This window comes from Mastacembelus armatus, chromosome 24, assembly GCF_900324485.2.
Source record: "Mastacembelus armatus chromosome 24, fMasArm1.2, whole genome shotgun sequence".
Lineage (NCBI taxonomy): Eukaryota > Metazoa > Chordata > Actinopteri > Synbranchiformes > Mastacembelidae > Mastacembelus > Mastacembelus armatus.
In genome coordinates, this window is record NC_046656.1 from 20,914,886 (window position 1) to 20,937,950 (window position 23,065).

Consider the following 23,065-nt stretch of genomic DNA (forward strand, 5'->3'; position numbering starts at 1 on the left):
TAAGGAGCGAACCCCCAACCGCCCACCCCGTTCCCCTCTGTAGGCTTTTCATTAGCTGCAGTCCTCAGGAGGTGAGGACTGAATGAGGCAGCGCACACGCACACACACACACACACACACACACACACGCACACACACACAGAGTCAGTGTTTAACTGTATTAAATTATATGAACCATGAAGTTTAAGATTCCAGCACCAAGACAAAAATCTTTTTCTTAAGTACATAGAAAATTAGCCACGTTCCTCCTTAAAGACAAAAGTCACACACACACACACACACACACACACACACACACACACACAATAGATGCTAATAAAAAGCTTGATTCATTAGGGGCAATTATGATGTTTCAGTAACATAATTATACTTCACCACCTTCTGGGATCCTTTTACTCGAGCTATTGTTTCTGGATTTGTGTCCTGCCTGCTGCCTGGTCCAAAGTACCAGGACCAGTAATCCTGATAAAACGATGCCACAGTGCCATGACAATGATTTTTACTGTAGGCCACGTCAGAGTCATTAGCAGCACCACTAGTATTAGTTCATTTATATTAACTGTTAATTGTTCAAACTGTGTTTATGTTAACATGAATTATTATCATTATAGATGAACTATAGTGATCAGCTTTGACATCACATTACCAACCATTCGTCTGTAATGACCCGTGTGTGTGTGTGTGTGTGTGTTAGACACGCGGCAGCAGACGGGATCCAGGCTCATTTGCATAATTAAAGCTCCTGCTTCCTGCAGTGGTGATGAGAGGAGCTGCTGTGACCTCTGATGACCTTTGATCAGCTGCAGCACTGAGCTGCTCAGACACTGAAAACACCCTCACAGACAAAAACCACAACCAGAGCGGGAAAGTGTGCAGTTACACACTGCAGCGTTTACTGTACAGAGACAATGTAGGAAATCTGAGCACCATGAGACGACGACAGACTAATGCAATCTGTCTATGGCCGTTTACATACGTTAAATGGTTAATGCAGAACCAGAATCAAACGTCTGTGGGCTGTTTGCTGCTGAGCAGGTCGTGGGCGGTGGCTTTTTTCTAGAGCAACGAGAGCCAAAGACCAAAAACAGTGAATCTATATTTTAGACACTAAACTGATCAAAACTCAGTGTGAAGCTTCATGAAGCTCAGTTTTCTGTAGGCACAGAAAGTGTTTACACAATTACAACTTTCAAATCTCAAATATTGACACCTGAGCGCTGCGGCTTCGACCTTCGCATCATGCAACAGCATCGACTATCAACAGTGAACTAAACATTTCTAAAGTTAAAGTGTGTGTGTTCAGTGCTCAGATGCCTTTGTCCACCCCCCCACCCCCCCGGTGTTACTGCTCGTCTGTTGTCAACACTACTGGTTAGTCGCAGAACGATCACGTCTCAGCGTCGATACCAAACAGCCGCGGTTGTTTCCCGGCTCACAGTGAAGTAGGATTTGTGCTGAACCAGATTCGGGTTTCCAGGGGCGAGAGGCTTCAGTGTGCTCATTAGAAATTCATTCTGAACAGCTTGTTATTATCTTTGGCCTCTGGATGTGTGAATAGATTTACAAGCATTAGGGCCGGGGCATTGTGCGGGGCATGTGTGGAGGAGGTCCTGGCCCCTTTGTGTTTCAGCAGGGCCCTCAAATCAGCTGTCCCCCTCCCCTCCAAACACACACACACACACACACACACACACATCACCCCTGCCCCACCCTCACCTCAACCCTGTGAACAAAAGCTTACAGCACACACTGATGTGTTGCAGGATTTTAGGAATTACAGAACAGACATGTGCTTTCAGCCACAGCAGATACAAAAAGCTGCTCCACACTTTCCACCACAGGCCTGAGCTGTTTGCTTGTTCTGCGATCAGATATCTTTGAATAGATATTTGTTTGTTTATTGAACAGCTGTATGAGAGACGGTAAACACTGACGAGGTGCGTTATTGAAAAACCTTATCACTAAAATAACATGGACAATAATGAGCTGGCTTGGGTGGCTAACCACAAAGAAAGTTTTGTGGGACTATTTGGGCCTGAGGCAACTAAGACGTCGGATAATGTAATAATCCAAAATCAATCAACTGCATATAATTATATGCACCTACATGTATACTGTAGATATATCTGCTGTCTGTGCAGCAGCACTCACTGCAGGCAGCGCACAAAAACTGAGTTGCTGTCCTGCAGGTTTTTATCCTCCGATAACATCATAGCGTGGGGATTTTTGCAGTTCATATTTAATTCTTCGTCATTTTTACTAAAGTTTGTTGAACTACAAAGCAGACGGTGAGTTTTTACAGCTGGTTCAAACCTAAAACAGCCAAATGACTCTTAAGGTTGCGATTCCTCTCTGCCTGTGTGCTGCCGGGCAGAGTTAATTAGCTTTCCCACTTTAAGATCCTACAAGGCGATTAAGGTTTAACTTGAGCCCTGCTAATCAGAGGGGAGATGGGTATTGCAGCTGTATCCTGGTCCGTAAAGCCGATCAGCAGTCTTCTGCAGACCCTGACCTTGGAAACGATGCCACATGTCCTAATAAGCTGGATGTGCTGCCAGTGTGTTGTGCTTACACTGAATAAGTGACGGGGGATGACATCCACTGTTTTGTCCCAAAATAGATTCAGACGTTAATATGACGCTCCTGCTGTCTGAGCTCGTCAAACGAGGCGGCTCTCCCCCACAGTGATGTCGTTTCGGGGTAAGATTTTTCTGGATGCCATTTCCCTTTTCCCTGCTGCTGTGGAGCAACAAAAACAGGACGTTTTGCACTAAAAAGGCTTTAACTCTGCTGGAAATCCAAAGGACTGAAGTCGTTTTAAAGGCTGAAGCTTCATATCAGCTTTAAAATGACCTGTGAGCACATTTCACATGTACAGAGACTTAAGATTTTGTGCGCCTGTTTAATGAGTCGGCCAAAGCCGTCTCAGTGCACGTGCACACACCTGACGACTGTTTCCAGACAGACTGAAACACAGTGAGTCTATCACATAACACCCACATGTCAAGTGAACAAGCAGCTAAAGTCTAATCTGCACTTAAACCCCCTCTCCCCGTGTTTGTGTTCACCTCAGCTTGTTTCTCGCCACGCTCACCTGCCTCTGACACCAACACCTGCCGGCCTGGAAAATGACTCAGGGCTTTGTTTGCCTTAGCTGGGCCCACAGAGGCCGTGTTTACTCTGCCTGCTCTGGCTTTTTCTTTCTGTTTTGCCTCTTTGTTTGAGTGTGCTGGAGATAAGAGGAGACGTGTGCGGGGAGGCGGCAGCGGAGAGAGGGCGGCCATGATGGAGGGCAGGAGGTGTGAAAGACACACAGACTCTAAAACCTGAGGAGCTGGCGTGATGTAATCCACCACCCACTCATCAGGAACTTACACTGTGAAAAACAACAGAACATTTTCCACGTCTGCTCCTGAAACCTTCACCGACTGAACACTGAAAGGTCCGACGGATGGTAGAAGGTGGATCCATGAAGTCTGGGGAAACAGTGATGAGGGAAAGATAAAGGACTGACTGAGGGAAAGATGGATTGGATGAATGAATGACTGAATGGATGAATGGACGGATGAATGGATGAATCAATGAATGAATGAATGAATGAATGGATGAATGGATGAATGAATCGATGGATGTTGGATTAATGGATGGTAGATGGATGGATGGATGAATGGATGGATGGATGGATGCTGGATTAATAAATTGATTAATGGATGATGAATGGATGGATGTTGGATTAATGATTGATTAATGGATGGATGAATGAATGAATGGATGAATGAATCGATGGATGTTGGATTAATGGATGGTAGATGGATGGATGAATGAATGGATGGATGGATGGATGCTGGATTAATAAATTGATTAATGGATGATGAATGGATGGATGTTGGATTAATGATTGATTAATGGATGGATGAATGAATGAATGAATGAATGAATGGATGAATGAATCGATGGATGTTGTATTAATGGATGGTAGATGGATGGATGAATGAATAGATGGATAAATGAATCGGTGGATGTTGGATTAATGGATGGTAGATGGATGGATGAATGAATGAATGGATGGATGATGGATGCTGGATTAATAAATTAATGGACAATGGATGGATGAATGAATGAATGAATGAATGAGTGGATGGATGGATGGATGGATGAGTGGATGAATGGATGGATGAATGAATCAGTGAATGTTGGGTTAATGGATGGTAGATGGATGGATGAATGAATGAATGAATGGATGGACAAAATCGGTGGATGTTGGATTAATAAATTCATAATGGACGATGGATGGATGATTTGACTAGTGATGGATGGAAAATTAGGATGGATGGGTGAATTTGTGACAGATGTCTGGAAGCAATGGGGCTGATGGGATTTGTAGTCTTGTTGAGAAATATGAGCACTGACTGTGTGTGTGAGACATTGGCTCATTACAAATGACAGCAGGTCATCAGAGTAACAATAAAACATACAAAGTAGACAAATGACACCGTTATCCTTCCAGTGCACAGCACCCACTGCAGGTAAACACAACACACAACACACAACACACACACACACACAGGGTGTAACATTACTGCCTGTCCTGAGTTAACAGCATTACAGAGCTGTGGATGTCCGATTAAACCAGACAAATTGAATCACATCGTGTCGCTTTCATGTCTGATAACAACTTGTCTGATGTGAAGAAAACACACAACAGGAGCAAAAGAAGCAAAACCACCAACAGTTAACGTCGGTTAACGCCGACTGACAGCAGAGCATCAGAGACACCAGGTCATAGGAAGAAGCTGAAGCAGTTTTACATGAATAAAAGTCTTCTGCACAGACCATCAAACATTTTGTGATATTCAGCCTGGACCAAAGTGGCAGAGTGACATTTCCATCCTTTAAACCGTTTCATTACACAGAGCTGGAAAAGACGGAAGTGATCTGCATTCTCGGTTTTTAAAAAGCAAAGTGTTCACTTGTTGCAGCTGAACAACATGTTCAGACGTACAGTTTAAGTCCTGTGGCACATCTCCCAGCTGCTGCTTTCTGCTCACTTTATTTCTGTGGAAACGCTGCGGTGCTGCTCCATTATGAGCAGTGTGTCTGTGTGTGTGTGTGTGGTAATATCTGTGTGTGTTATCTGTAGCTCTTATCTGCAGTCTGCTCCCCAGCTGGCTTACACCTGTCAGAGCCACACAAGGATGGAGACGCAGACCGATGGCCTGTGTGTGTGGTGTTGTGTGTTGTTGTGTGTGGTGAAAGCTGGAGATGAGGAGAAAGTGCCAGAGTGTGTCTAATGGAGGGTTTAAGGTGAGGTGAGACAAAAGGTTTCCATCCAGATGTGAAAAATTTTCAGCAATTTCACTCCCTCCAAAAAAAAAAAAAAAAAAAGAATCAACCAAGGAACAAAGAAAACGTGATTCAGTTTCATCCACCAGTGTTTCTGCGCCACAGGAAGAGCCCCTGAGGTTTCTGATGCGGCTGATTAACATTCAATACAAACTACAGCTTCTCCAGAAGCAGCTGAGAATCAAAGCCTAAAGCAACAAACGGTGAAAACGGCGTCGCGTGCCGGTCGGCCGCCATATATCAGTGCTTCAGAAAGAGAAGAAAGAGCTGCAGGAATGTCTTTCACATGCAGAAATGTTTTGTGAGCGTTGACCTGCAGCTGACGTCTGACCCGACCTTTGTCGTAGCTGCTCACTCCTCCACTGTGGAATCTCTGATGGAAAACCTCAGCTCTGTTTGCGGCTCATTGTTTCTCTGGGTTTTTAAACTCGGAACACTCTCATCCTCCTGTAGATGCAGTAGAGCCACCGACATTACAGCTTTCAAAATGTTACTTTAGCAGCACGAGTCATTTTCTTCTCTCTATTGGATTGATCAGTACGCAAAGATGATTGTACTGTTTGTGTTGTAGATCAATTAAACACATTTTCTCATGTTAAACTCTTTAAAAATCCTAATGCTGACGTATGTAGAGTATTAATAAAGCACTAATGATATTTTATTGATTAAACAAATGGAAATGACCCCTGAGGCACATGAATCACATGTACATGTTTCACTGGTAATTCCAAAGACATTTGTCAAAACTGCATTAATGGAAGTGAAATGTATTAAAGAGAATTAATGAGATACTAATTATATATTTTTTAATGCTGCTATTTCTGCACCTTATTCATGTAAAATAGTTTTTATTGCATTTTAACCTCTCTTGACCTCAAATCCTGAGCTGTAGGAGCTGGCGAGAGTATTAAATTATTAAATTAAAAAAAAAAATTTTTTACTGATGCATTAGAAAACTGAAAATCAACATGTGTGTCAGAAACACCTGGATCTGACGTCATCGTTCAAATACCTCCACATGTTGCTGCTGTGTCGCCATTTTCGACCACAGCAAGGTCGTGCTCTGGGTCGTGTTACGGTCGTGTCACTATTGTCTAAAAGATATTTTAAAACTCCTTGAAGTGGAAAAGACATGAAACAAACGTGTTTCTCATTTTGGTTTTTATTATTTTTTGGACATTTAGCAAAATACTGCAGAAACATCCAAAGCAGTATAAGAGCTAAGGTTTACAAAGAAACCAAAAGAAAAAGAAAACGATGATTGCATTCAGTTATTATTCAAGAGCTGCTGATAAAACTTAATGATTGCTATAATCACTTGAACACACCGTTTCAACATAAATTAAATCATTTGGCTACGTCATGAAAAAACACAGTAACAAATCACAGGTTTAACCACACACAGCAATAATTTACACAAATAATTTAATAAATACATAAATAAATAGAAAAAAATGAGTTGGATATACTGTATAGTGGTAATACAGAAGGCTTTGTAGAAAACAATAATCATATCATGCCCAGCCAATGATAAATAAGTGATCAATAAAACAATCAGATCAGTTTAAGGCAGTTTTACAGCAGGAGTTTCTAATCCAAAGGCATTACCGGCTACACTAGATTTGACTCTCTTGTTTTTAGGCAACAGCTACTGATCCACTGATCCACAAGCTAAGTTAAAGCTAATCAGAGTGATGAGATAAGGCCCGTCCAGGCCGTGACTTCTGCTTTTAGCGGCTACAGGTCGGCCCCTCTCTTAGGTCTAGAAGCTAATAGCACTTGTGCAGAGATGCTAGAAAAATAAATTAACAGTCTAACGTTTTTTTAAGTGTTCGAAACATGTAGTCAAAGATCCTTTTAGTGCGGGGGGGGGGGGATTATAGGCCGGGCTTCAAACACACACACACCCAGAACCTGCTGAAGTGTCCTTAAGCAAGGCACTGAATCCCTGCCTGCTGCAGGTGACGGCTGACCTCTGACCTCTACCAAGGAGTGAATGTGAATCATCATTGTTACGTTTCTGACATTTTGTGTTGGTGAGAGGAGCTACACTGCAAAAACATCCCATAATACCTAAAGAAACACACCAAGTTCTGACAGAAACTGGACCAATTCCATGTTGTTGAGGAAATGACTTCAGTGAGTCCAGTTTGTTCAAATGTGCTGATTTGTACCAAATTACACAGAAAATGATCACCGCCCTGGACACTTCTCACATAAATGCCACATATTTGAACTGGCTTTGAGTAGGAGCACAAACTGAAAATGAAATGCTTCATATTTTTGCAGTGGAACCCTAAAATCCTCAGAAGCAGCTGCCGGACTGTGCCTCTTGCCATCTGACACTCGAGTCCCGGATCAGCAGGCGGGGCGGAGCGGCATCTGCAGCAGGATCACCTGCCGGTTCTCGGACGGGTGGCATTTGTTGATGTGTCTGGTGAGTCCCGGGGAGCTGTAGAAGATGGCGGGGCAGTATTTGCACGGGTAGACCTGTGAGGAGTGGAGCAGGCGGATGTGCCGCTCCTGGCTGCCCTTGTTGCTAAAGTTCTCCCCGCAGACCGGACACAGGTGACAGGTGGACGAGCTCAGGTTGAGTGGCGCAGCGCTCGGTTCGCACGCCGACGCGTCGTCCTCCTCCGCCGGTTTTGGGGAACCGTGCTGTGACGCCAGGTGCTTCCGCAGGTACGCTTGGCGCTTAAACTTTTTCCCACAGTGATTACAATCATACAGCCCTTCCTCTGAGCCGGACTCGGACGGCCCGGGACTGGGTGTGTCCCTGTCACTAGAATCCTTCGCTTCGTCCGGCACTGTTTTACCGGACGCTGGCACCTTGTCGTTTTCCAGGTTTTGTGCACCGGAGCTCCCGCTCTGTTGTTTCGGTTTGTGCCATCGCCGGTGCGAGGCGAGGTTTGCCGGGCAGCTGAACACCTTGTCACACTCAGGACACCTGTACTCAACCCGGACTATTCTGGAGCACTTGTGCTGCGCCAGGGCGAACGGGTCCGCGTACGCCTCTCGGCACAACTGGCACACGAACTCGCCCAGCGGGTTGTTGTCACCTCCGGTTGGCTGCGGTCTGGGGGGCTTCTGGTCCACCGGTGCCTCTTTAATCTTGAGCCCGAGAACCGGAGACGTGGTGACATCATCCTCAAAGTGCAGTTTCCGGATAGCTTTGGTTTTCTTGGACGGCGGTTTGCCTTTGCGCTCGGTGTCGTTGGAAGGCCGCTTGGTCCCCACTATGGGGAGCGCCCCGGTGGATGTAGCGCTGGTGTCGGTGCGGCTGCCGTTGCTGGAGCCGATTTTCAGGTCCACCGGGGCGAAGAGGTGGTCTAAAGCGGTGAGCGCTGCTGGTGTGGGGAACGACTCAGCGGAAACCGGTGATCCGAGGTTGAAGCGTCTCTCGAAGTAAGAGCGGTCGTGGTCCTGGCAGACGGGGCGGGTGGGGCTGTAGAGCGCCTGGTACACCGCCTCCGGGTTCCCGAATTGCACTGGTTTGGCCTCCGGCTCCGGAGCCGTGGCCGCCACCCCGCAGGTGGGCGTCGGCGTCTGTGCGCGCACCGGGACGGAGGCGAGCGGCAAAGAGGAGGAGGATGGCAGCAGCGGCGGCGCATCAGCTGCTGTGTGGTCCGCTTCCTCGTCGTCAGACCGAACCCGGTAGGACACCGGGTTGGTTTTCTTGTTCCTTTTCACCAAAAATCCTCTCGGCATGTTCGCGCTGGACAGAGACCTGAAGGCACTTTGGACGCTGTGGGGGGAAGAAATCCACTTTCAGCTGGTCGCGGAAACAAACATCTGATGCGCCTTTTCTGTTTGTTTCCTCCTGCAACTGATCCTCTCTGGTGGTGCTCTCAGCACAACATAGCTGCACTCTTTTTAAGGCGACATGATGACACTGCTCCCGTCCCCCCTCGTTGCCTCATCCCCGACCAATCAGAAGCAGCCGAGGACCCTGTGGATGTGGGGAGTGGGTGTGTGACGATGGAGAGGCTGATGGATGGGAGGGGAGGGGGTGATGGTGGGGAGGATTTGCAGATTGCAAAGCAGATGTACCTGAGGGTTTTATTGTGTTTCACACCCCCGACACACACACACACACACACACACACCCTCCGCCTGCTCCTCCTCGTCTCGACCCGGGCACACGCCAGGAGCCTCCTGCTTTTACGGTCTGATGAGTTTGTATAGAAATCTACACGTGCCTCGGCTTTATGTGTCTCCTTTGGGTGGGGGTGGGTTTGTGAAAAAGGCCAGGACGAGGTGACAGGAAAAAAAAAAAAACTAAGAGTAAAGAAAACCGGAAAATCCAAACTGAGCCTTAAAGCAGCGAGGGAACACCGAGCCTGGTATTAGGAAGGTTAGGCCTACATGAGTTAAAGTGAAAACAGCAGCTCCAAACCTGAGGAAAAACTCGTCATTTAACTGTTGCCAGGTCTCAAGGACTCGGGCTCAGGTTTTAGGCTTAGAACACATTTGAGGACTTTCCAGAACCAGTGAAACTGATGTGCAAATCCGTCTTATCCACCGAATAATGAGCTTCAATTCGGCCGGTAACGTTTGACAAATAACCAAAGAGCAAACAAACAAACCGACCCTTCCATCCCGCCGGGGCCCTGCAGCATGTGTGCTGGCGTGACAGTTAACTCCGGACATATGAATCCGTCATTTTACGCATACATAATTAATACCGAGAGGAGGGCTTCCTGCTTTGCATCACAATGGCAGCGCTTGTGCAAGCTGTAGACCCACCGTGATTGAAAAGGAAATTGCACCGTTAAAGAAAAAAGGGGGAGAAGAAGTGGGGGCCCCAGAAGCAATCTGGCCCCCAGATACCGTCGGCGCGTGCTGTGCGTAATCAGCGCGCTCTTTCTGTGTCTCCAAATGGGGCAAAGCGAGATTATCTGCGAGTTAAAACACATCAAACCCAATTCCTGCAGGTCCGCTCTGACCCGGTCTGTCGGATATGAGCCTGGCCTCCACCGTGAGGGATGACGGGATGTGACACGGGCCAAAGGAAATGTCAGAATTAAGAAGTGGAGGTTTGTGCGCAGACGTCAGCGTGTGGAGCGTGAGGAGCTCGGGGGCTGATTTATTGATTTGGTCATATTTTGTCCAAACTGAGCCCTGACACCAGATCAATAATCATTTAAATGCTAACCCCCCCCCCCCCCAAAAAAATCTGACTTTATCTTTTATATGCTGCTGATTTTTACATCAGGTTTTTGTTTTGTTTTCTAAAGACACGTTTTATTAAAACAAGTGGAAAAAAATCTATTTGGTGAAAAAAAAAAAAAAAAAAAAAAAAAAAATCATCATACTAACAATTTTCTCAATCTGGTGTTTTTCTTGTTTCCAGTACAGCACCCTGCCTGATTGTGTTTGTTTTTGGGGGACACACAAACTCATTTGTAGAAAAAAAGCTGAGCTGTTTTGGAAACTGGTTTTCATTTCTAGGAGAGAGAGTCATTACTGCTTCGCACAATGTGGAAATGCAGACTAACATACTGTGGAGCTTTACAAAGATTAAATGGACAAAAGCCTAAAGGACATCCCACTGAGGGGTCCCCTTTAAGTCCCAGTGTATAAAATGTAAATACTGCCATACAAATTCTAACAACACAATAAACTGATCTAAATGGTTTCAAAAGCTGGAGAGTATGAAATATGACACAGCTGGAAAAACCACAAAACAAACTTGTTAAGTAACAACTATTGCCTCAAAGCTCAGCCTTGTAAGAAAGTGAGTCCTTAATAAAAAATAAAAAAAACTACAGAATTAAAAAGTGAAATATCATGAAAACACTATAAACATCTGCTTCGCACCACAGACAGTGAAAAGCAGCAGCATTAGAGTATAAGGACGTAATGAAAATGTTATTGGAGATCAAAATGTAATTATGTAGTTACCATTAAACCGCAGAGAAAGACTTAATTTTAATTCCATAACTCTAAACGTGACTTCTCCTCTATGAACCTCACAATCTCTGCCTGAATACTTGCACAGCAGCAGCCTGTGTGTTTTGGCAGCCTGCGGGTTGTTTGTAAGTGAGGACATATGTTGTTGTGTGTGCGGTTATTTTCCCTACAGGCTTTGGCTCAGCCTCATTAGCATACAGCTGTAGAGTGACACCCTCCTCCTCTTCCTCCAAAAAAAAACCACACATCCACTTTCATGTCCCGCCGCTATACGGGCCGTGTGATTGGTCACGCTGCTGCAGGGTCACTGAGGGGAGACGTCATACTCACGTACAGTTGGAGATAATGTTGGAACTATGTCACTCTCACTTTTATTTATACTAAATAAGTTAGTGTGAGTCGGACATCAACATAAAATAAGGGTTTGGTGATTAAAAAGTGCATCAGATTGATGTTTACACAAGTAACGAAAAACAAAAATCTAATGTTTCTAGTGATTAATTTATTAGATGTTTCTTAATTAGATGTTTCTGTCATTTGAAATGTTTCCAGCCAGCAGGGAACGAAATTACATTTTATATGCTGATATTTGTGGACTCAACTTATCAAATTAGCATCTTTTCAGTTACTGGAAAATATGATTAGATATTATTACCGCACTTCTCTAATTAAGTGACTTTTCTTCAAAGGAATAACTCAACATCACTGGCAATCGTCTTATGTTGCTGTCAGTGTCACGTCTACGTTTAAGGAGCGATCTGTTGACACCTCAGGCTGAAGAGGGACAGATTTAAAATCAAGGATCAAAATCAGTGCAGACAATGTCTTTTTTTGTTCCTCACATTCTTCTTCCATTTCAAAGCCCAGCACTGGCACCTACTAAAATGCAGTGCAGCCACCCACAGCTGCCAGTGGCGACTGTAGCCTGGAGCCTCTACCCTGCAGCACAGATCAGCACACGTCTTTCTAACTTCACACGACCGGTTTGTCTTGTTACCCTTTAACTACATTTGCCTTCAATGCTTTTGGCCACTATAGAGAAATATTGCTTGTGTTCAGTGAAGCTTTATTCTACGGTTTAAACAGGTAATGGGGTAAAAACCTGGTTAAGGTGGTGGGGGGGGGGGGTGTCACAGCTGACCCGGGTAGGCGAACATAGGCAGCAGGTTGCGGTTGTAGGTCAGATATTTCACAGCGCTGCTTCTCAGAGCTGCTCGACTCTCAGCGTCCATCAGTCTGTCCTGAGGGACGACGTCTGAGGCGTCATCGTCCATCATCCCCTGCTCAGACACAGCAACAACCTGAGTGACTCCACATATGACAGTCCATATGACGTACATGTATGAATGTGTGCTGAAATTCAAACCAGTCCCTGTCAATAAAATTATGGCACTTTGGGTATTTACGTTAAACAGGCCACAGGCTGAGTGATATGAAATTAAAAGCACCAACCTTCAGTTTAGCTGAGCTGATCTGCTGAATCTCCTGCTCGAAGTCGGAGAACCTGTCGTGGCAAACGGCCAAACACCAGCTCTGCCTGAAGAAACTGCAGAGGACGACACAGTTGGTTCTGAACATAATGAAACCTGTTTGTCACACTGTCCGTCGCTTGGTCCTCCACAAGAAAATCTCACCAACTGATTGCTTGAAGTTTTTATTACAGACGCTGATGGTCCCTAATGACTGGTGACTTTTTGTAGACTCAGAATGACAACTAAGAGTCATGGTGCCCAGAGGACGAACCTAAAACCACGTCGTTAGCTGCACTTTAGGCAAACAGAACTACTTCCTGTCAGCATGATGCTGTTGTCTTTCTTAGGCTGGACATTTGTCCTATTATAACACAAGGGTGTGGTTTCATGTGCTGGTAGGACAATGACACTGGAATCCTCTCACAGCAGCATCATTGGGTGAATTGATCCTTTACATAAAAGTGCATCAGTGACCTTAAAGGAACCAAACAAACCCCAGGAGCTACAGTATCGGTAGTTAGTGAACAACTACCAGCTGTTGCCTTACAGTCAATAAATTATCTTGATTCCATTTGTCATGCTGCTCACTCTGCCTCTATAATGACTTTACGAGTCCGCTGAGCGAGCAGCAGGACAGGAATCGGCCTCTGCTCCGGCTTTGTCTCGTCCTCGACCGGCCACAAAGACGGATCAGGCCACTGCATAAACAGATTAGGAGGCGGGGGACAATAACAGGCCACGTCTGGGGGTCATTTGTGTAAACCTCAGAAGCAGGTCACCTGCTGTTTGACACACACACACACACACACACACACACACACACACAGCAAACACACAGCAAACACACAGCAAACACACAGCAAACACACAGCAAACACACAGCAAACACACAGCAAACACACAGCAAACACACAGCAAACACACACACACACAGTGAGCACAACAGACACCGAAAACCTAAATCTCTCATGCCGGTTCAGACCTCTTATGTTATTTTGACACCTGAGGTCATTAGTCAACAGATGAATGACTGGAAGTTTCACAACCTGCAGCTTTCTGAAAACACTTGGCCACCTGCTGTCTGTCATCGTTTGGTACAAAAACCAGACGTCCACCACTGAACGGCAGCAGCACGTCTTCTTGTATAATGACTGACAGCACATAAATCTAATAACACTCCTACAGTGGAAGGACAAAATAATAGAAGTACTGCACAACACACTAGACGAGAGCAGAAAATATCAGTTTGGTGAATCTGTCTTCTCAACAAACTAAAAGCATCATATGATTCACCAAACTGCTTATTTCTGCAGGCCCATTATTGTACTGCGCCTTTCCTGTTTACCTCATGCATTACTGCTGCTATAAAAGTCTTCAGTGAAAGGCAAAATGCCTCTTCCTACACAGAAATATGTGATGTATAATGGAATAATGTATAATCCCCTGAAAAATTCATTCATGATTATGACCTGAGTTTACTACAGGTAGAGATGTACTTTGTTTAGTGGTATGTTTCAGTATCCTCATTTTCAGTTTGAAGACCACAGACCTCGGTTTGAGGTATCTGTCTGGGTCTCAGGTTTTCTGTCCTGTGGAACATCTTTACAGCAGGGATGCAAATGTCAAGCAATTTCATGAGCTGCCTTTTAGTTTATTAATTGTTAATTTATGACATACAGCTGCGTTTGCCCAAAAGTCAATTAGGGATTTCAAGAACAGTTTAACACAAACTTACTTTCATTATAAATTAACCAACACTAAACACTAACTAGACTAAAAATTGCAGAGCTTTCACTCATGTCTTTCAACTTAATAACAATATGGATGTTCATCCTTCAAAACCTCCTTGACCCACCTGTACAAGTCGAGGACCAGGCCCTGGTGGTAGCGGGTCACCAGCTGGCCCAGCAGCTGCTGGTGTTTCCCGTACAGACTCAGGTAATTTGAGACAGGGAGGGGCTTCAGGGAGAAGCAGGTGAGCGTCTCCACCTGCTCATAGCAGTCGAGATGCAAACAGAAGTAGGTCCCCGTCTCAACTCGTCCGGTCACAATCCCTTGGTCGTGTAACTGTACGTAGATGAACACGTGAAGGTAGTGAGAGGTCTGTCCAACACTTTGGTTTTCAGAATCATTTCATAAACTGCATTTTGGGAAATCTTCATACACCTTCACACAGGTGATGCTTTGTACAAAGCTTATTAAACTCTTGTCTCTTCTGCCTCCTTGTTGCATTTCTTTACTTATAATCCTTCACTTCTCAAACGTGTCAACCTGATGATGCTCTTTACTTACATATTTAACAGACGGGCCTGCCAAGTTGGTGGGGGACGGTTTGGTAACATGCAGGTAGTTAAAACCTCCAGGCAACTTCCCACCTGAGGACAGAAGGAAAAACAGATTCTGAAGGTTAAGGTGTGATGAGGTTTGAAGAATTCACATTGTAATTGAAAAGAACAGTTCACTGACAGAATAACGTGAAGTTAAAGTCTTAAAGACTTAAATATTATTCATATTAATGTCTGTTGACTATCTGGCATCAGAAAATACAGAATCATGTTAATCAATTAATTCTTGAAGTCGTCTGTGAAACAAAAATCCCAAACGGTCTTTGGATCCAGACACACACAGGCACAGACAACGTGAAATGTATTAAATATCATAGTCAAAAGACCAATCATGGGTCAATATCAAGAAAAGGTACCTTTAAATGTAATGAGTTTTCATTGTGAAACATGCACTGGCATCAAAACTGGGACAACAGCAGTTACAACATGTATTTCACTGTCTGTGTCCACCCACGGGGGGAAAACAGATCCGAGGCAATGAACTCAGATAGCAGGCAGCGATATGGCATCTCTGCTCTCGCTGAACATTGAAATGGCTCTGAAAAGTTCATGTATGTTTCATATCTGTGAGAAGGGCGAAGCGGAGTGGCTGTTGTGTTTGTGTAACCTGCGGAGCGGCCTTGGGTGCTCTGTGAATACACAGCCGGACAATGCGGCATTGTTACACCCAGCTAAGGTTTGAGTGTCTGCCACAATAACGTCGGCAGTGTGTGGGTGAAAAGATTGGAAAATGTTTCACAAAAGCATAATGAAAAAAGAGTGGCAGTGTAAATTCTGTCAGATAAAAGCAGATGAAAACATGGACGGAACAAGGACACAGACTGAGGCGAGCTGACAGGCTGAGAGCAGGATTTGAAAACCTGAGAGATGCTGATGAATGTGGAGGAATTTTGCGGTTTTTATAAACTTACTAAAGATGTTAATGATTACATTACATTTACATGTATGTTGACACTTGACACCAATTTAGACCCATTCACTTCCACATCCTGAGGCGTTTAGAGAGTCTAACCATCTTCAATGGTCTAATCAGTGGCTTTTTGCAGTCACCATTAATCATTATGTGATTTACTCTGTTAGTGGTTTGGCAGGTTTGGTTGCTGAGCTACTAACCTTACCAACAGCACTGGTACTGAACCAGCAGCAGGCTGAACAAACTGCTGATCACAAAGTCTGGACCAAATGTCACAGTGTTACAGAAATTCACGTCCTGATGTGTACAGGGAAATGCATTTAAGCTGCAGTCATTGTCCACACGGCCTTGACTGAACTGAGCTGAATGAAATGAGTAATTTCCTTCTCTGGAGCTTTTGGATACATTTGAAATTAATGGATAATGGGTCTCATGGAGAAGCATTTTAGTTTTCCTCTGCAAACCTCCTGCTCTCTGAGAAGTCTGTTCATACGAGCGTTCACTCATGAGCAGTTTACGACTGATGAGCGCCACACGTTCATGAGGAGGTGCACGTTTTGTGGCGGGGTCAGAAATCAGACCTTGAATCTTGGCCTGTTTGTAGAGCGGCACGAGACGGTCCATTTCAGGTGGAGGCTCTTCTGGGGACTCCAGCGTTGGGTCGTAGTGCCGCAATAACTTGGCCGCCAGGTCCTGGCCCACTTCCTTGGAGTTGAAGTTGGCGTGCGACCACTCGTCAGTGTAGTAAGAAAGAGAGAACTTGGTGAGAGGCCCCGCACCAAAGATGGCCGAGTCACTGGTACTGAAAGCGCCGTTTATGACTAGTCTGCTATCGAAGACCAGGAAGGAGCTGTTGATGCTCTTAAAGGCGTCATAGTCCACTCCTTTATTGGAGAGATTGATGAACACCTGAAAGGAAAAATAAAAAAATCAGTATATTTACTGTGACAATATAGATCAATTCACCATCACTGCTCATAAATACAAAGCTACAGCTAAGAGACAGTTGGACCAGAAACAGGGGGAACAGCTCGTCAGGCACCGTCTAAATGTGAATCCAGCCACTAGCACCTTTAAAACTCACTAACATGCTGAATCTCACATTTTTAATCTTTCCAAAAACCAAAGAGTGAAAACAAGGAGCTTCTTTTTACAGGGTCTCTGTGTGGGACTACTTTATTTATACCATTATTTTTACACTTCGGTTTTGTACAGATGAAATAAAAGAGACACTTCAGGGCTCATTTAAAATCAAACTACACTCTGAGGGATGGTAGATGTTCAGAGTTAGACGACTATTTCACCAAACCACCACAAACGTGTTGACAGTTCTTCCTGGAAAAGGAACATTCACAGGGCCACATTTCTGAATATTTGGAGCCTGCATGGTCTCACAGCACATAAACATGTAATATAAGAACAACAGGGCCTCTTCCTACTGCAGAATCCACTGCTGTCTGAAACAATGACAATGGGAAAAACACCAAAATCCTTCTGTGCCTGACAAACACACAGTCTGCTTCTAGGAGACAAATTAACATCCAGCCAGAAGCTGGTGAATTCAGCTGGTCAACTTTCCAATTCTACCAGACACCCTGGCCGATAAGCCACCATTGTCTGGAGAACAGTTTCTTTTGTAAAAACTAATAACTGGCAGGGCAAACGGTGAATTTATCCAGGGGATTTTCAAAGTCACCAGAACGTTTGGCTGGACTTACTCCACACTGCAGATGGAGAGGCTCTGTGTCGGTGGTGAATGACACCAATGTGAGAGGATCCGGGTGTTCGCCATCGTTCATCTGGGCCAGCAGGCAGTTATGGTGGACCCTGACCTCAGTTTTCTCCATGGCCATCGCCACCGCTTTCTCCACAGCGGCGTCACTGAAGCAGAAGACTCTGGGCTCAGGTGGCAGGAGGACTAGATGGATACGAGATCCACGGATTCCAAGGCCGAGCAAGGTCTCCACAGTGGTGTAGACATCAATGCTGTTTCCATAGACAACTGCATTATCTGGAACACACAGACCGTGCAATTAGCATTTTATAGCTAATTGCTATAAACATTTCCACAGTATCTTGGACTGATAGAACAGCAACAACAGGGGATATCCAATTAAAACCATACTTCATAGTATTTCAATGTTATTGCTAAAGCAGCAGCAGCTGTTATGTTTGGTTATGAATACCAGATGTGAAACATTATGACATCAACAAAAACACTGAAGAAAACCATCCACTACATTAATAACACTGACTGGGCAGAGCAGATGTTAACCTTACAAGATCATAGTATTACAAACACTAAAAGCTTTACACAGGTGCTGGATCGTCACCATGAGACAAAGACAGACACTATTTCACCCTCTGTTCACTACTGACGCAGGATACACAGACAAAAAAAACAAAACAAAAAGCCCCGAACTGTGAACGACAGCGAAATAAGAAATCAAACAGGGTAAACTTTACTGAAGATACAATCTCCCGTATGAGTGAGAATATGTGCTGTGTCTAAAAAGCCTTACGTACATAACTTCAGTCCTCTGGCATGAAACAACACACGCCCCCCAATGCAGACCCTGGCATTGTTTTAATGTGTAGGCTGAAACACAGCAGACTGGTCTGTAACACTCCCAGACAGGATTGGACAACACTGGGAAATTATCACTGTGGCAAATGTTCATCTTGGGTTGTGATGACCTCGAGGTAAACAGCAAGACACACACGGTTCATATTACAGTGTCATTCACCAGGAATGTGTGTGGGCCAACGCACCAGCTTCACAGAGGACGTGATGTTGTCACAGATTTTCTGTACAAGACACAGCATTGTTTTGATGGAGCCCCTGTGGTGCTAGTCCCTGCTGCATTAACACACATTTCCCATTCGAACGAATGAGACAGGCTGCGTTTGTGTGTGTGCAGAGCGACAGTCTGTGTGAACCCAGCCTTAGAGACGTCAGAGTCTCTGTCCATGGTGCTGAACACCAACAGGCTGCTGCTGCTGGGAACTCACCAAGGCCACCAGAACACAAAGCTTAACCACTGTGATCAATAAAAAAAAAAAAACTACTACTTCCACCAGTACTACTAGAACTATGCAAGTAAACAAGATGGTGTTTTAATATCAACAAAAAGGGAAATGTATCCCCAGATAATACAAGACACTGTAAAGTCCTGAGGAGGACTTGTGTGGTCAGTGTCATTATACTCATTAGAGTAAAGGCTTTTAAAAACATGAGTGTATCTAATTAACAAGCATTTCATGTTATATTCACTGCATTCAGAAACAATTCGAAACAGCAGGTGACATGTTTCTTCATCAGCATGAACACCCACTGTAGTTCATTCTGACTCAGTCCCACATACACCATCCTGCTGCCACTAACACTCACTAAAGACCAAACGTGGATTTATCCTCCACTAAAAATAGTCCCAATACAATGATGGAGAAACCTTTGCAAAAAACGTTTAGAGACAAACTACATGTTTGTATAGTTTGAAGATTTATGTCATTATATGCAGAGCTGAGATTTAGTAAGAGGTGGACTTCTTGGTTTTAATATTTTCATGGGATTTGTTATGAATAAGATAATTTATCCTTTTAAGGCTTGTGTTTAGAAATAGAAACAACTGAACTCTGTATTTGCTTTGTTTCCTTCTCCTGTTATTATAATATGGAAATAAACACGGTATCTGCACGAGTCTGCCATTACAATTTGCATTTATTAATGGTTTTCCTTTACGATTGGGATCAACTAATTAGTATGTATAAAAGCCCCACTCTAGATCACTGCACAATTCCTTCAGAGAGCAGATTAATTTTGCTTAATGACACTGTGTATTTTTTCCTGCTCTGAAAAGCCTGGCTCTCAGAAAGTGATATGATAATGGAAAATGGATGGAAGAGGCCGACCTGATTCACAGAGATGAAAGATTTCTCTGCAGCTAATTAGCTGCTAATTATACCCGGGCACTTCAGCGCTGACTGGCTGAGTAATGACATACTACTACAGATTAATTTTAGGTTGTGTGTGTGTGTGTAGTGTGTGTGTGAGAGAGAGCATATGGGGGGGAGTGTTCACTTACCCTCCAGCTCCACAAAGTTGGTGCACAGCCAGTGGCGAGCAGCCATGCAGTCGTGCAGGTCATTGAGGGTGAAGAGGTTGGAGGGGACGGGCCCGGTGTATCTGCGGTGAGCAGACTGAGCCTGCAGCTGGCTGTTTGTGACCGGCTGGCTCACATCCACTCCGGTCGGGCAGGGAACCTACAGCATCACATTACACAAACGGACCAGTCACATCACATTTGATTTATACATTGAGGAAGACAGTGTTTTCCCACCTGTCTCAGAAAAAGTTAAAGAGTCTAAAATCACTGATAAGTTATTAGTGGGGTCAGTTTTACTTGTCTCACCCGGTACTGCAGGCCAGTACATAGGACGAGGTGATCATAGGCCACCTTCCCAAACCCAGACACCAGGACATGCTTGGACTTCCTGTTGATGCCCACCATCTTCCCAGTAATCACTTTGACACAGGAACGCAGCGGGAGCTGAGCCAGGTCTCTGCTGCTGTAGGCGTGACTGTGGGAAGCAGCGAAGAAGACACGCCAAGATAATCAACTACTGTTGTAATTCCTTTGTCATCGCTGATGATCAGGGATTATTTATGGATTTCTTTCTTTTATTGCCTTCAATTGTAATGAACAAGACTGGTTAGCAAAGTCATTCTGTCTGCGGCTTTGGTCCAACTCTCTCAACAACTACTGGACATTTGGTTTGTATGTTCATGGTCCCCTCAGGAGGAACTTGAAATAATAAATCTCAACATGCAAGCACAAGGTTTAATCTATTTGTATATTTAGAACATACAGAGACAATTCAGCATCAAATTGTCACTACTGAATAAATCCTATAGAGACAATGGAATCCCTGTGTGATGTATTTTCATTAGGAACCAGGAATCAATGTGATATACAACAACTGGTTAGATGCTTTTAAAACAATCCCGTGATGTTGAGCTGCATCTAATATCAGTGTGTTAGATGCCAAAACATGATTTTCCTTTTTCATGTCTGACATGGTTACACTCCCCCCTCACCTTGTGGACAGAAATCCGACGTCCTCATGGTTGTAGTCGCCTGGGAAACCGTGTGTTGAGATGAGGGTCAGGTTGTTGATCCTCAGGTGAGGGCTACGAGAGAACAAACACTGCAAAGCATGAGTGCTTTTCCACAGAACACACTGAATACATACAGTACAGGACACAGTGTGAGAGAGATGTTTTCTAGGGAAGGACAGCCTGAATTTCTGCAACTACATTCTTCATCCAAAAATATGTGACAGCACTTAGGAACCACGTCAAGAACAAAATATGAAATGCTTTACATGAACTATATAAAGTCTCTTCCAAGAAAAAAGGTGACGCAACTGCAAAAATGCTTAGCACTTGCCCTTTTTAAAATAATATGGTAGTGCTGCTAATGTCACTAGGGTTCAAAATAAAAGAATGAGCTTATGCTCATCTTGAAGAATGAGTGAGTTCAACGACTGGTCTTAGATAAAATTCTGTTTCTTCATGTTTCTGCATTTTATTAGCATTAAAACATGGGCAAAACAAAATATTGTCCTTGATTTGATTTTTTAGTTGTCTAAAATGTTTCTGGGCAGAAACAGCATAAGATTACAGACCCTGGGCAAAATGGAGAAAAACAGAACGAGATGTTTTGCTGAGAGTCATAATGAGAATGTTTGAAGGACTGGCAGACCTGTGCTGCACTCACACAGGTGGGGTCTGGCTAAAGCAATCAGACCTCGTCAGGTTTGTGTGTACGATAGCGTGTTGACATCTCGCTCACTATCCTGTTGTCGGACATGTTTCACTGGGACAAATTACACCTTTAATCATCCCAGGTAGCACCAGGAATATGGTGACCTCATATAAACCCGCCACGGTTTTGCCCCGAGCAGAGAAGATTTAATGGTTGTGTCCAACAGTCGTAAGAGAAAAACATAAAATCCCAAACAAAATCCACTATTTCCTCAAGGATTAATAAAGTGCCGTCTGTCATAAACCTACAAAATCTCAGATTTGAAACCTTCTCCAGATGGCCGATACAGCTGTGGATCCTGAGCATGAAATCCTGAACAGCCCTCTGTTGAGTTTTCTGTCCACAATTTAAGAAAAAAAAAAACAAAAAAACACATCTGCTGTGATGCAAATGACCACTTTTGTGGTGGCCTGCAGGACATTATACAGCAGATAACGGTTCCTATGTTGAGTGAATAGCAGAGTGTGTACCTCAGTGTCCAGCCTTATCTCAGCGACGCCTATGATCACCTCCTGCTCCGTTCTTATCTCAGCTTCCTGCTAAATTAACGCCCACCGGCAAAAATCTCCAACACCAGACGCTAAGATGTGGGGAAACTGACTGCAGGTTGGATGACTGTTGTGTTGAATTACAGACTAGGTAGGATCAGGCAAGGATTAGTCAAAACAGACAGTTCCATCTGCTTATTTTGTATCTACATGGTTTCACAATTAGATTTTAAAAAGCACTATGATACTGTATATATAGTGAGGGTTTTATTATTATTATGATTTATAATGATATAACATAGGGAGTTTCCATTTCCCAGAACCAGAGTCTTCAAATTCCTGGTTTTATCCACCTGAAAATATAAAACCCTAATAGATTTAGTGTAAAATTATATAAAACAGGAAAAGTCCATTAAAAATCTGTTGATAATTTTAATTTTTTTACTTACAAAATGTTACTCAGAAAATCTGCAAAATGCAAGTGTGTGAAAATTCAGCGTGAAGAATCACTGAGTAGAAATGAACATCAAAGTGTTTACAAATGGATGAAGCAGAATAAAAATTGTAATTTCTCAGCTTTGTGTCACCGAGTCGTGGTGTGATGCCGGACTTCGACATGAAGATGCAAAACAAAAAAAAAAAAAAACCCCCAATAATAATCACAATAACAGACAATGGCTGCAGTCAAACTTTCCTTGTTAATCTGTGCCAGAAGGTGGATTTATGGCACAGCACTGAGGCATTAAGGCCCATTATTGGTGTG

At 44.0% G+C, this 23,065-nt stretch overlaps 2 protein-coding genes across 2 annotated transcripts in view; both read right to left on the reverse strand.

Annotated features, from left to right (window-relative positions):
- Positions 1 to 23,065, reverse strand: part of cfap61 (cilia and flagella associated protein 61) — a 54,184-nt gene that overhangs the window by 17,087 nt on the left and 14,032 nt on the right. Inside the window, exons 17-25 of the mRNA XM_026329566.1 lie at positions 21,085 to 21,177; positions 20,399 to 20,567; positions 20,072 to 20,249; positions 17,705 to 17,997; positions 16,568 to 16,895; positions 15,021 to 15,103; positions 14,584 to 14,795; positions 12,709 to 12,802; positions 12,359 to 12,536 (exon numbers count right to left, since the gene is read on the reverse strand). Of these exons, the coding sequence (XP_026185351.1) occupies positions 12,387 to 12,536; positions 12,709 to 12,802; positions 14,584 to 14,795; positions 15,021 to 15,103; positions 16,568 to 16,895; positions 17,705 to 17,997; positions 20,072 to 20,249; positions 20,399 to 20,567; positions 21,085 to 21,177 (1,600 nt within the window). The 3' untranslated portion in view covers positions 12,359 to 12,386. The remainder of the gene's footprint in view (positions 1 to 12,358; positions 12,537 to 12,708; positions 12,803 to 14,583; positions 14,796 to 15,020; positions 15,104 to 16,567; positions 16,896 to 17,704; positions 17,998 to 20,071; positions 20,250 to 20,398; positions 20,568 to 21,084; positions 21,178 to 23,065) is intronic.
- On the reverse strand, positions 6,879 to 9,332 carry insm1a (insulinoma-associated 1a). Its single transcript, XM_026329570.1, has one exon. The coding sequence runs from the start codon at positions 9,049 to 9,051 to the stop codon at positions 7,702 to 7,704; it is 1,350 nt and encodes a 449-aa protein (XP_026185355.1). The 5' UTR covers positions 9,052 to 9,332; the 3' UTR covers positions 6,879 to 7,701.